This window comes from Pogoniulus pusillus, chromosome 3 (genome assembly GCF_015220805.1).
Source record: "Pogoniulus pusillus isolate bPogPus1 chromosome 3, bPogPus1.pri, whole genome shotgun sequence".
In the NCBI taxonomy this organism is placed as follows: Eukaryota; Metazoa; Chordata; class Aves; order Piciformes; family Lybiidae; genus Pogoniulus; species Pogoniulus pusillus.
The window spans coordinates 14268528-14283613 of NC_087266.1; the positions used below are offsets into that span (position 1 = coordinate 14268528).

General features: G+C 39.5%; 1 protein-coding gene across 1 annotated transcript in view; it reads left to right on the forward strand.

Annotated features, from left to right (window-relative positions):
• ARHGAP42 (Rho GTPase activating protein 42) overlaps positions 1-13921 on the forward strand; it is a 186740-nt gene extending 172819 nt beyond the window's left edge. Inside the window, exons 20-24 of the mRNA XM_064170456.1 lie at positions 1423-1803; positions 4304-4460; positions 5555-5617; positions 12379-12458; positions 13211-13921. Of these exons, the coding sequence (XP_064026526.1) occupies positions 1423-1803; positions 4304-4460; positions 5555-5617; positions 12379-12458; positions 13211-13299 (770 nt within the window). The 3' untranslated portion in view covers positions 13300-13921. The remainder of the gene's footprint in view (positions 1-1422; positions 1804-4303; positions 4461-5554; positions 5618-12378; positions 12459-13210) is intronic.
• The last annotated feature ends 1165 nt before the right edge of the window (positions 13922-15086 follow it).

The window sequence follows — 15086 nt, forward strand, 5'->3', positions numbered from 1 at the left end:
TACTTGCACAAGTGCCAGTTGAGATCTTGCTGGTGCCTGAAAGGCTGAGGCAGAAGCAGAGATAGTCTCCTTGCCAACTATCTCTAGGTATGGCCAGAGACAGGCATGAGAGAGAGTGCTGGCTTCTGGTAATAGACATTTCCGAAGTACTGGATGGTTTTAAGTCATCATTTAAGTGAACCATGGACACTTAACTGTATTGCAGGAAATGAAGGAATTTGTATGGCATAAGAAAATGACATACAGGTCCCAAATTATAGGCAATGATAGAAAATTATAGAAAATGCATCTGAAAAATCTGGGCTTTGGCCAATCTTGCAGTTTTCAAGGGACTAATGATTTGTCGTGGGGCACGGTGAGACACAACCAAAATTTTGGCTAGCGGTGGACAGAATATTTCACACTACTTCACCAGCAGCACTACTGTTGTCAGATCTACTCACTATGGGAGACACTGATGTTTGTGACCTTATCTCTAGTATTTTCTGTGGTTATAGTCACTTATTGCCAAGGATATTGAAATATTTGGAGACAAAAGCAGCAGTATCATGCTGATATGGCTGCTGCGGAATCTGTAAATTTTGTCTCCTGGCTTTTGGGAGAAATCCTACAAGACACCAATATATACTCACTAGACCAAATTCAGTCTTCAGAGTAATTCAGCCTTCACTGTATTATAGGCCAGCCTTCCTCAGTTCTGATGAGTGTTCCTACCTTTATATCAATCAGCAATTTTTTTAGGATATACCTACTTAATGTTGCAAAAGATTATAGAAAACAATACCTGTACAAAAACTTCTGTGTAGGTTAAATTCATCCAATGTTCAACATTGAAGCTGTAAATAGGATAGCTGCAGGATAGATATTTCATTAAATGTATGATAAGTAAGAAAATAGAATATCTATAGATAAACTTAGAGACTGATCTTGCAGAGACTGCAGAGATCCTCAACTGCTTGGTAATCAAAATTCTTGTGCCTGCTGGCAGTGAAATTGTGCATTTAAGAACATGAATGTGACAAGACACCACAACATTTGCCCTATCATTGAAATCCAGAAAAGATACTCACCACAAAGATGTTGCAGCATCATAACTGCATTTTCTAAGGATTGTTTGTATTGCAGGCAATTCCTTTAAAATCCAAACATCTCTGTAGTATAGCTTTGCCTGTAGCACATTATGTTCATCAACTCTAAAGTAATTGCCACAAGAAAAGCAACTCTTCCAGGTTAAAGATAGACTTGTATGGGAAACTTAAATGAATAGTGTTTTTTTTTTCATAAGAATCATTTGCCTCTGAAACCACAGATGAATTAATTTGATTACAAGTAAGGTACAAAGAGATAAAGGTGGCATGAGAGAAATGTACATGATTAGAAGATGTAATTTTTTTTTCTGTTTCTCCCTGCACTCCTCCCAAGGTGACTCATACAGCAGTAGTCCAGACAGCACTCCCATGGGCAGCATTGAATCTCTCTCTTCTCACTCCTCTGAGCAGAACAGCACTGCCAAATGTGTGTCCTCACAGCCCAGGGAGAAATCAGGAGGAATTCCATGGATTGCTTCTCCTCCTTCTTCTAATGGCCAGAAGGGTTCAGGCCTCTGGACTACAAGTCCTGAATCTTCATCAAAGGAGGATGCAACCAAAACAGATGTGGAGTCAGACTGTCAAAGTGTAACTTCTGTCACTGGACCAGAGAGTGCCTGTCTACCGACAGACCTGACCAAAAAGAGTTCTTACAGTCTGTCTGGGCTGAAGAGGTCTTCAGCATCTTCACTTAGATCAATTCCATCAGCTGAAGGTAATTTCCAGCATCTTGTAGGACATCACTGCTTTCTGTGATGCATCAAAAAACAAGAGCTGTGTCTGAAAGCTAGTAATATTCATTCATCCTTTTTTGTTTGTTTATTTGCTTGTTTTTTAATTTTGACTGTATATTCTTTCAGTTTTCAAGCTGTTTGTGACATATTTCTGTTGTTTTCTACTTCTATGGTTTTAGCAGCTTAAAAGATAACAGTGTTTCTCAGATTTTAAAGTATTCTTTACCCTGCTATCCCTCATCTAGGCCACTGGAATTGCTGGTAGACAGATTGCTGGTTTGTTAAATGAGTTGGTAGCTGTCATGTATCACTGTGGCAAAGGAGTGAATCCTTGTAAGGTGATCAGTACTGATCAAAGCTAACATTTAATTTTGAAAAGCACTAGGCTTAACATATGTAGGAAACTACAGTTTTATCAGCTGCTGTTGATATGCCTTGCCTTTTTTTTCCATTTGTTTTAGACAGCTGCATCTCTTAAATTGGCTGAAATAGGAGACAGAAGGAAAGGTGGTTTGGTTGGGGTTTTTTTAGCAATGGTTTCTACAATCAGTGCCCTTAGTTGGGATAGGACTGGGCAAATGGGATAAAAAGATAATCCCTGTCACGAAACACATGTCTGAAACCCTGCTGATGGAATGGCTGCTTCATTCTGCCCTGCTTGCATGGCTTGTTATACAATCCTGGAAGATTAGCTTGAACACAAGCTTATGGCTGAATGGTACTGTATATGGGCATAAGTTGCAAGAACAGCCACGGGTTTTCAACTTCAGAAATCCAATGTCAGTGTGCAATTTAGGACACCAGTCTTCATGTTCAGTCAGAGAAGGATGCGTCTTCAAAGAACACCCTCAGAGCACCTGAAATGAGCCTTTGTTCCAAATAAGTCTATAGGCAAGGCTCCTTACAAGACAGAGAAGCTTAAAAATCTGACCTCTTAATTTAGGTAGTTCTGCTAAATGGTGAGTTCACTGAGTGCCTGTGAACCCTTGCTGTAGCTCTGTGAGTACTTGGGGCGATACTGCACTATACTCAAAACTATGTGGAAATTACTTCAGAAGAAACATCTTTGAAATGGTGTTTGGGATTATGAAGATCAGCAGTCAGCCCTGAAACAGTGAGCTTCAGTGGACTGAGTGCAAGTGCTGAGTTTGCAGATGAGCTGTCAATAGTATAAGTAATGCAAGTACATGTGCAAAGCCCAGAAGTTTAAGAAAGTTCTCTCCTCTCTGCCCTCACTACACAGTACTCCAGGTGAGGTCTCACAGAGCAGAGTACAGAGGGAGAATCACCTCCATCAACCTGCTGGCCACACTTCTTTTGAGGCAGTCCAGGATCTGGTTGGATTTATGGGCTGCAAGCACACAATACTTCCAAGTCCTTCTCCTCAGGACTGCTCTTTATTCATTCTCCACCCAACCTCCATTTGTGCTTGAGATTGCTCCTACCCAAGTGCAGGACCTTGCATTTGGCTTTGTTGAACCTCATGAGGTTGGTGCTGGCCCACCCCTCAAGCCTGTCAAAGTCCCTCTGGATGGCATCTTTTCCCTCCAACCTGTTCACCACACCACAAAGCTTGGTGTTGTCAGCGGAGTTGCTGAGGCTTCACTTGATCATGCTGTCCATGTCACCAACAGAAATGTTAAGTAGTTTCCCTGAGGAACACCAATCAGCACTTGTTTCAGTGTAACAGACATCAGTGTAAAAGCTGTTTTTTTTTATTTTGCCCTCTCTTTATATTTTGACAAATTTAAAAGTATTGTTAAGCATCTCTGGTTCTTGGGAATAAAGAACTGCAGAAGTAGATGCAGTTCTTGTCTTGCAGAATGTCTGTGCAAACAAGACAGCCATCCACAGATAGGCCAGTTTAAAGGACACATACAACTATGGCTTACATTCATTAAAAAGACTTCTTTTTTCATGCAATAAAGTCTGCACAGCTCTAGATTTTTATGATATTACAGTAGCATTTGGTTTTGGCAAATCATGGTCATTAATTCCCAAATATTATTTTGTAAACTGCATGAAGCTTCTGTAGATACTAAAATATTACCTCTTCCAAATTAATGCAGTGTGATTTTGTAGTGGATACTGCTTTGAGCAGGAATTTGTATCAGATGACTTCTGGAGATGCCTTCTAACATGACTTTTTTCTAAATTCCATGCAGTGTACTACTTTATGAATGTTTGCTTTATTGTCCTTTTGTAGTGAAGGTATTATCTAGCCATTTAAGTGCAATGCAATTTTTTTTCCTTTCACATTTTGATATTATTTCTTCATTCTTGCTGTTGGTCTTTTTCTCCTGGTTTTCTCTTTGAAAGGCTGTTTCTTCTTGCTCTTAGTAATACTTTCTTTACCTATCTTGCCTCTTAAAAGGAGTAAAAAACATATACAAAAATAACAAAACCTTTGCATGTTACACATGTTGTGAAACAAGTTCAGATTAGCTTTAATATTCCCTATAATGCGATTGTTTTCCTTAGGTAACAAAAGCTGCAGTGGATCTATACAGAGTTTATCTTCAACAGATACCAGGGATACACCAAAGGCTCCACCAAACCCTGATTTGCCTCCCAAAATGTGCAGGAGATTAAGATTAGATACCGCATCAAGTAATGGCTATCAAAGACCAGGATCTGTGTAAGTCATCAAAGCCCTTAGAGATTTGTGTTGTTTGAATATTGTCTACTCTAATTCCAGAGAAGTACATAAGTAGTCGAAAAAGCCTCCATGAATACTTTATTTCAATATTTCTGTACTTGTGAATCTTTTATCTAGCCTCACTGAAATTGTAAACAAAGGAAACACAGCACAAAATCTGTTGAAGCCAGTTGAAAGAGTCTTATCGACTTCATTAGACTACAGTCAAGATCGGTAGCAAAGAAATATTATCTTTAGAAAGTGATTGGTGTTATTATCTCTTGTTCTGCTGGAATTTAATGTTTCAAGGAACATTAAGGCCACTTACTGTCTATGCTGTTATATCAAGATCATAACATTTTATTTGTGTCCAAATTTGGAGGAAAGAAGAGAAAACACAAACACAAATTTCTGCTCTAAAATGTCTTGCTGCATGTTAGAGAGTTGATTTCTAACAGCTGTTTTTTTGGGTGCCTTTTTATGTTAAGAGAGGGATAGCTCAAAGCCATAGAGGTTGTCATTTATGCACTGAGGTTTGGGTTAGCTTTGTTCCTCAGTGTTTTTAGCATGGACTTAATAGTAAGAAAATCTTTGCTGTAATCTCGATTTTAACCCATTATTTCTCTGTATCTATGAATAAGTGATTTCCAGATTTGCAGAACACCAAGAAATTCTGCAAATACTGTAGGACTCCATCCAGCCTCTTGACTTTTTAAACTGAAAGTGATCACTACAGTTATTTAACTGACTGTTGTATCTTACTTAAGCAATCAATCCTGCACTGCTCAGAGTTCCAGCATGACAGTGACAGACAGTAAAGCTCAGCCATTAATATAATTTTCAATACAGGGTGCTGAGATTTGTCTTGCTCACTTAGCAAGGCACTAGAGCACGTGAAGGTCTAGTGGCCCCAGTTGGGTTATGCCCTGAAGAACTCTCTTGGACAGGGACAGCTTTTGAATTTACAGCTACTCTAAGTGAATAGTTAAAACAATTGTAAAGATTTGTCATGTCTTTAGATGTTTACAAGTGAAACAACTCTGTGTATTTACGTAATGGCGAAGTGTAAAGCCAGGTGGTGCTTTTGTTTTCAGAGTGGCTGCAAAAGCACAGTTGTTTGAAAGTGCTGGTTCACAAAAACAAGTTTCTTCAGGACGGTAAGTGCTTTATACTCTTTAACAGTTTGAAAATCCTTCCTGTTTTGCTGGCTTCAAAGATTGAAATAGAAGTGGTGGAACTTTGTTCTTTGTCTTTTGGACAGCATCATGTGGCATGCAAATTTTTATGCTTTATTAAACTCATCCATTCTCCAAAAGAAAGCTAAATCCAGTAGTGAATGCCAGCCAATCTGGCTATTCTGTCACCATGGGGAATTACTCAGGCTAGTGATCTGCTTAAGGACACAGCTTACAAGAGTAAAGTAAAAGGATTTCAATTAGAATGAAGATGCTGTACTTATTCCATACAGCTGCTTGTACATACATGCTTTAAGCAGGGTAGAAAATGTGCTAGTGGATGGTCATTTCCTCATATAGGCAGGTCTTGAGTAATAGCTGCTTTAGAAAGTTCAGGATAAAGTTGATCACGATTTCTGCCTGCCTCACCTTGCATGCCTCAGTGTCTATTTTGATACTGCACTGCAGGAATTATTTACATTTTCTTTACAATTGTTTGCATTTATTTGGTGTATTGAATTCATTCTGCTTTAAATGAATTCAGAATGTTCTGAAAAGCGTTTGTCTAGGTAGCAGTATCTTCTACACATTGCAGACCTCCTTACAATAGACTACAACAGGTAATCAAATAAATGGGTGAGTGAAGAAGTCTGTCTCTCTTCTCACTCTTTGCAGTTCACATTCCTTGAGAAAGAACATATGTTTTTGTCCAACACTTCACTCACTCCTAGGATTTTACTGCAATGGGGCAAAAAAGAAAAACTCATTCCCCAGATCCAAAAGTAGTAATCTAAAGTAGCACAGCTGTAAAGGAAGATGCCAATGTATGCTTAGATATGTGGTAGTGGAATAAGAGAAAGAGAAAGCTGATCTTTTTTGTTTGAGAAACATCTTTATAGGAACCAAGGCTGGTTTTGTTTTGTGTAGTACAGGAACTGTTAGGTGGCCACAAAGAGAGTATGAAAAGAGCAGAGCAACAGTTTAAGGAAGAAAGATATAAATGAAGAAACAGGTGCCCTAAGTGCCCTTAGTGCTCTAAGCCAAGAGAGATGGCTGCTTCACCAGTCCTGCATCATTTCACCTCCAGCACTGTTTCTTCTCTTATTTTGTATGGCTCCCCTCTTGTTCCCTCGGAGCCTGTGCTACCTGTATCTGTATATAAAAAGCACATAAGAAGCAAAAATCTGACAAAGGAAAAATGTAGCAGTTTGATAATGGATATGAAAAGCAGATAACAAAGCCAAAAATGCTGAAAGGCTTAATAGCTCCTCTACTTCAGCCTTTCTGAGAAGTAACAAGGAGAATGAAAAATGAGAGGTCAGCAAGCAAAATGAGGAAGAAATAAGTAGCTCAGCTGTTCTTATAATGCTGCTTAAGTCTGACTACAGCTTTGCAGTTCAGAGACAGCTTTTATTTACCTCTAATCCGTGTTATGAACATGAAAGCTGATTTAAAACCTTAGGTTAGTCTTGGGGTTTTTTGCTCCAAAGTATGTAGAAATCATCGTAGTTACATCTTGATCCATCCATTAGAAAGGCCATATGGGTCCCTAACTCTGCTGCCTAATGAGTATGTACAGGACATAAAGTAAGACAAAGAAACCATTTTTAAGCTGTCTGGTTATTGTCAAGTCAAGACAGTGCCTGTGGTAACTTACCCTGCTAAAATAGCTAGTTTTGAAATGTTAAGCTACTGCTTACTTATGTATTAATAGTATCTATGTAGCTTCCCTTTTGCTTGAAGCATCTGTTAGGTGTTGTGATCATTTGTACAATAGATGAAGCAAAAGTACCTTTGCAGTCTCATACTGTTTTCTTTATTCCCTCAGGTAATTTTGCACTTGATGCTTTACTGCCACAGTGGTGCCCAGTCTTACTTAACTCCTTCTTCCAAGTAGTCTTTGCAGCCCTGCTTTCTGATCTTGTGTAAAGTGATATCTCTAAGTGTGTGTACAGCCTTTTTCGTTTTTAATGCTAAGACATTATTTGATATGAATTATTTTTCTCCTTACATACCTGAGTATATAAGAGAAAGATAATGAGAGACCACAACACATGTTTTAGGATAAGTCAGGGAAGGCTAAAAATGTTATGCCCTGTCCAGCCTGTGTTCTCTTTTCCCAATTTCAGGTACTGTGAATTCTCAGTCTTCCCAGTCCTTTCCTTCTGACTCATTTATCCCTCTCCTTCACTGTAATATTAAACTACTGTGTACACTAAGCCAAGAGAGCCAGTGGCATCCTGGCCTGCATCAGGAATGGTGTGGTCAGCAGGAGCAGGGAGGTCATTCTGCCCCTGTACTCTGCACTGGTTAGACCACACCTCGAGTACTGCGTTCAGTTCTGGGCCCCCCAGTTTAGGAAGGACACTGAGATGCTTGAGCGTGTCCAGAGAAGGGCGACGAGGCTGGGGAGAGGCCTCGAGCACAGCCCTATGAGGAGAAGCTGAGGGAGCTGGGATTGTTTAGCCTGGAGAAGAGGAGGCTCAGGGGTGACCTTATTGCTGTCTACAACTACCTGAAGGGTGGTTGTGGCCAGGGGGAGGTTGCTCTCTTCTCTCAGGTGGCCAGCTCCAGAACGAGAGGACACAGCCTCAGGCTGCACCAGGGGAAATTTAGGCTGGAGGTGAGGAGAAAGTTCTTCCCTGAGAGAGTCATTGGGCACTGGAATGGGCTGCCCGGGGAGGTGGTGGAGTCGTCGTCCCTGGGGCAGTTCAAGGCAAGGTTGGATGTGGCACTTGGTGCCATGGTCTAGCCTTGGGCTCTGTGGTAAAGGGTTGGACTTGATGATCTGTGAGGTCTCTTCCAACCTTGGTGATACTGTGATACTGTGAAATCCCCATTGTTAATTTGGTATGCACTTGAAAGTGGTGAAGGTCTTAACATTTTCACAAATATTGCAGTTAAGTAGCAGACTTGGTAAGGCCTGAGGTGTCTTTGTTGTAGCTTCTCTAGAGAAATGTGCTAACACATAGTTCCATGCTCTACCTTCTCTTGAATTTGATTTAGGACTACACAGAAAGTCAAGTTGCATTATAAGAAGGATGATTTTAATTAGAAAAGAATACTTAGAATAATGGAAAGGAGTTGGTGACAACAAATGGCTCTACCTTGGAAGCAGGCTCTCTCGATGCTGTGCTGGGACTTAACAGGAGTAGTCTAACAGTATAAGATCTTCCAGACCCATGCTTCCCTTCCATCCATATGATGAATGATCCTTTCCTAGTTACTCTTTGTTTTTATTTTCGTGCTATATTTTGCTTTTCCTTAAACACTTAGAATGCCTTCCCCAGTCCAGACCAGTGTCTTCTACTCAATCAAGTTTGGCTGTAAGTCTTCCATTTCCAGGAGTCTATAAAACTTTCTTGTCCTTGCAAGATAATAACTGATGAGTCATTTGAGAGAGATTCATGCTTTCACCCTCATTCATTCCTTCTGGATTCTATCTTTGTTTCACGAGATTGAAAAGTCTTGAGGGCAGGATCATAGATTTCAAGATTAGAAAGCTTAAATTGGTAATCATTATTATTAGAGGTGTTGTTGTTATTATTATTTGAATGGCCTCAGTTGTTACTGGCTGCATGTAGTCAAGCAAAATAATTCATGTTGGGATAAGTTCTAACCTTTTGACTGTTATATGTTTATCATTATGTGGGCAAAACAAACAATAAAAAGTAAGGAAAGAGAAACTGCATCTTTTTCACGTGGAATCTATCAAATAAAGCCATGGAAAGAAGGAACTTCTAGGAAATTTAAGTACTGTTTTCTTTAGTTGCTTTTTAATTTTTCTCTCTGCACTACACAGCCTGAATCACTCTTCTCAGATTATTAGCATCATCTTAGGAGAACCATAATAGATGATGGTGATGTGCTTTTGAACAAACAGCCTTGTTTGCAGGGAGGACAGCATTAACACTATAAGTAAGAATGTCTGTTTTCATATTCACACTCAAAACAATGCCCAAGAACCAACAAGACATTTTCATGGTTCGTGCTTCTAGCTGGATGAGGTTGAAGTGAGTAATAACTGAAACAAGGACCTAAGTAATCGAGTGTGGAGGCAATAACCAGGGGCAGACAGGACCATTCTACTCTGCTCTGGTGATGCCTCACCTGTAATACTGTGTCCACTATAGGGCCACCAGCACAAGAAGGACATAGACCTGCTGGAGTGGATACAAAGGAAGGCCATGAAGATGATCAGAGAGCTGGAGAACCTCTCCTACAAAGACAGGCTCAAGAGTTGGGTCTGTTCAGCTGGGAAAACAGAAGGCCTCAGGAAGACCTTATAGCTGCATTTCAACATCTGAAGGGGACCTACAGGAAGGCTGGGGAGGGACTGTTTCGAAAGGCTTGCAGCAATAGGACAAGGAGCAATGGTTTTAAACTGGAGAAGGGTAGATTTAGGTTGGGCATAAGAAAGATCTTTGCAATGTGACTGATTAAACAGCGGAACAGGTCCGTAGGTGTGGTTGAGGCCTCATTTCTGTAGATAATCAAGGTCAGTCTTAATGGAGCCCTGAACGGCCTGAACTATTTGGCAATGTTCGCTGCAGGGATTAGACAAGGTGGCCTTTGAGGCTCCCTTACAGCATGATGCATTCTGTGATTCTGTGACTTTGAGGAAAAACGATTTTGAGATTAAAGAATTCAATTCTAGGTTATATGTGACCTTCAGTAAAGTCACGTATAGATCTTCCTCTGTGTGTTTCTGTGTATATTATGCAAACTATTGTATATAAATTTCCATCTACTGTGTAGTGAAGTGTCACACCTGTCTTGACAACTGTAGATGGCAAGTTCTTCATGACAAGAGTAGGCACCAAGGTGTTTTCCTGGAAAAATGCTAAACAGAGCAATCTACACCAGCCAGAAAGCAAGCTAGTATTTAAGAGAAGTGGACAAACACAGATCCAGTGCTGATATTGTTAGCAGTGAGGATGTATCCAGAATGACAGCAGTAAGAGCTAAAAATGTTTTAAGTATCGTGAAAATAAGATGTCCTTACATGTTGCATGCACAACTCAAAGTTCTTGACCATCTCTGGAAATCTCAGCATGAGGTGAGTCAGTTGCTCACTCAAGAAGAAGGCAATCCATGCCATTTAGTCTAGTCATAAATCAGCTTCAGAAGGGGAAGTTTTTCTTCAGAAAAAATGGAAAGCTCACACATGCAAACTTTGGAATGTGCACATCCACCCTCATACCATTGTAAAGGTTCAGATGAAAGAATGGTGTTCTAGTACTGACTGGCACCAAGGTAGAAGAATGGTCTCTGCTTCCTTTAGGAAATCCATCCCTGCTTAATCTCCCCTGGGAGGTGTGGAACTCCAAAGATGAAGTGCATTGGCTCCATCAGCAGTACAAAACCAAAATAAACTTCTTAGGCCAACGCTTATGATGTGGCACTGTTTTAAATTTAATTGATGACTCAATATATTATCTAACTATTTGGGAAGGAAGGACAAAATAGATTAGATGTCACTTGCGTATATTCCCTCTCTAAAAGTATGCAAAAAATGTTAAACTTCAGCACAAGTCATGTACTGGGTCATTAAGATAAATCCTGACTAGGAGGAGAGCTGAATCAGTAATTCCCCATCGCATCATAAGAAGGTGAAATAATGAACAAATCCATCTTCACTTGATATAATGTAGGTTTCCAATAGGTGTAAACAAACTCAGAAAAAAATGGTCACTTTGAGTGTACAAATTAAAGTCAAGGCATTAGATAAAGAGCAGAAATCTAGAGACACCTCCTAATGCCCATCTTCATGTTCAGTCACTCATTTTGTATTTTTCAGAATCATAGTACAAGAAGCTGTATCAAAGGGCTTTTTTGTTTCTTTAATGAGTTTTTAGTAATAGGAATTCTGAAATGTGAAGATTCTTCAATTCTTTGCATTTCAGCTACAGATTAAGTGACATCAATTTAGCTGACTACCTGTTCTTGTATTCATGTCACATATTGCTTGAGGAAGTACTTTGTTGAAGGTTTCACCGCAGGCAGTGGAACCTGGGGATCCATTAATTCATGACACTGTCAAGGAGAGTCAGACAGAAGCCAGATTTGGAGTGTCTGTGGAGCTAAACACAGGCTTCTTATAGATGCCTATGTTTGGGTGACTGAAACTGAAGCTTAACGAAGACAGTTTAAATCTCCTTCAATTCAAATCTCTTTATGTCCTTTTTACAGTGAACCTGGAGAACAGATTACTCCTTTTTTGTCTCATATTGCCTCCTTTGTAATATTTTTCTTCTGTAAGACTGATGAATTGTATTTTCTCAAAAGTCATGTTTTCAGACCTTTCATGGCCCTGCTCACTGCATGGGGGTTGGATGAGATGACCTCTGAAGGTCCTTTTCAACCAAATGCAGTCTGTCAATCTATGAATCTGTGACTTGGTCACAGTGCAATTGTCTCGTGGCAGTTTGTCACTTTCTGCAAGCTATTTGCTCATTTCAATTATAAGTTCAACTGGAATCAAAGAATCATTTTGGAAGTTAGAGATTGTATTCCTTCTAAACCTCAAGTAGGATGGTGGTCTCTTTTCTGTACATACTCATAACTCCAGTAAGCTTGGAGGAGTTATCTACTACAATTCTGCTCCTCTGAACTGCTTTGTCATGATTGTCTTGCATTTGTGCAGCTGATTGTTCTTACACTTCCCAGGTTTTCATTTCATTTCTTTATGCATTTTTCATTGTTATCTTATTTATTGCAAGCTTGTCCATTTTTTCTTTCAGACAAGCAAAAGCCATGTATTCCTGTAAGGCTGAGCATAGTCATGAGCTATCTTTCCCACAAGGGGCAATATTTTCCAATGGTAAGATATGTTTTATATTGGCTTTTCCTGTAAAAGAAAAATACAAAAAGCTGAACTGTGTCCACAAAATGAGGGCATAATTCCATTTTCACCTCTTGGGTTTTACCCTGGCTTTTCAACTGGGACAAGAAAATGATCCAGGGGTTGGAACACTTCTATTACAAAGACAGGCTGAGGGAACTGGGGTTGTGCAGCCTGGAGAAGAGAAGGATCGAGAGAGACCTAATAAGTACTTTTCAGTACCTGGAGGGGGCCTAAAAGAAGACTGGGGAGAGACTGTTTACAAAGGCGTGCAGTGACAGAATGAGGGGCAATGGCTTCAAACTAGAGAAGAGCAGATTTGAGAAGAGAAGATTTATGTTGGGTATTAGGAACAAGTTCTTTATCATGAGGGTAATGGAACACTAGAACATGCTGCCCAGGGAGCTAGTTGAGGCCTCATCATCCCTGGAGATACTCAAGGTGAGGCTCTGGGCATCCCAATCTAGTTGAGGATGGCCCTGCTTACTGCAGAGGGGGTTGAACTAGATGACTTTTGGAGGCCCTTTCCAACCCAGACCATTCTATGAGTCTGTAATTGCTTTTGAATAAATATCATCTATATCTTAAAAATATATATCTAAATATCTTGCCATTATATATATATGTCTATCTACATAGACACATATGCATCATTTTTATTCATTTACATATATGAAACATGTAAGTGTTCATGAATTACAATTTCTCTCTTTTTGTCTGTTTTTTTGCAGTGTATCCATCGGTGGAACCAGGATGGTTAAAAGCAACTTATGAAGGCAAAACAGGACTCGTTCCTGAGAATTATGTTGTCTTTCTGTAGTAATCTTTAGTGGACAGCAATATCTTCATGGTATCCATGGTAACAAATAATAAGCACTATATTTTTTATCTGACACAGATACGGGATCAGCCTGTTAGATGAGTGGTAGATACCCTTCAGATACTGCAGCTGCAGGTTACACAGCTCCCTATTAATGGAACAGAATGTAATGAAACAGTTAACAGTTTCTGTACTGAAGACGGTACTCTGTTGAAATAACTTCCATTGTTTGCAGAAGGTTGTTCTGTTCTTCTTTTATGGGCAAGGAACACTAGAGCAATAAAATCAAAAAAACAAGTTGCTTGCTGTTTAGCTGCAGACTTTCAGGTCCTAGGCTGTTGCTCACAGAAGTGTGAAATTTAGAGGCAATGCACTCTATGACATTTCTTGCAATCTGTGATTTTTTAATAGGGAAAATTGTATTTTTTTTCATACTGTACAGAATGCTCCTATTGTGATCTGAATTCTCCCTTAGAAAACTTGATTCTAAAATTAGTCCTAAACATTTCAAATAAGAAATGAATTTTCCATAAATCAGAAGTTTGAACTTCTGTTACTCATTGCAGTTAAAATATGTTTATAATTTATGCAATTGATAATGAAATCAGTTTATCCAGTACTTGAGCAGTAAAGGCTCATTCAAAATGTGATACCTTTAATGCATATTTCATTCAAATACTTCTTAAGTTTATTTCCTTCTTCCTGTATCAACATAGATAATATTTAACAGCTTTTATTTCTAAGATAGCCATCACTTGGAAGGTATTCTCAGTGTATCTCAGAGCAACATCTGTAGAAAACAAGGAGATGCCAAATCTGGGAGGATTGGTAGTCACGTGAAGCAAGCAGTGAAAAAACAGCAGTGTGTTTTGAAACCTGAGATAAATGGTAACTGAATCCTTTTCCAACTTTTCCATTACAAATAAGACAAATGGCCTGGGAAGTAGCTAATTTTATAAGCCGTGGATGCTGAAAGCTCCATGTAGCACTAAAAGTATTTGGTATTGTTTCTTCTGACTTCTGCTTAACTATTTAACAAAGATTTCTCCCCTCTCACAGAATAAAAAAGCCTTACTTTCCAAAGGTTTTGTGAAGACCCACTGATACTCCTGGTAGGGCTGAAAAGAAAACAAACCAACACAACAAGAACATAACTCAAAAAAAACCCCACCCATAAAACCAAAACTCAAACCCATAAGCAGCTTTCTCAACCTAAGCACCTTTCTTCTGTCATTTGCAGGGAAACCTACCCTGCAGGCTTGGCTACTTAGCATGCCTGACTGAAAACAAACAAATTTAAGCTCCAGATTCATAATTCTTCAGCATTAGTGCTACAGAAAGAATTCAGTGTTTCCAGTGTTTCATACACCTATCTGCAGGCATAGCTCTTTCTTCAGTTTTTTTCTTGTTTAAATTATAAAATCCTGCAGAATCATTCTACTCACTAATTCAACTATCAAGTGGTAACCAGGGAGGAAGAGAGGCTGGAAAAGCATCCGCCTAAATGGTCTGGCTCTTCAGAGGGAGCCTGGGTAAGACTGAGTGCAGGCAGTTGAGAACAGACTCCTTGAATTAGTGACTGAGTGATCCTAGGTTTATTCTTCACTCTAAACAGTTTTAAGTCCCAACTCATGTTTCACTTCACTTTTACACTGTGGTCAGTGCATTGTAGTGAAGGGTTCTAGACATTGTCACAGGTAGCGAAGGCAGATTTGTGCTTACTTAATTTGCCCAAAGCAGATGTGAAAGGAAGTGAAGATGTTTTCTCACTCAAGTGAGTTCCAAGA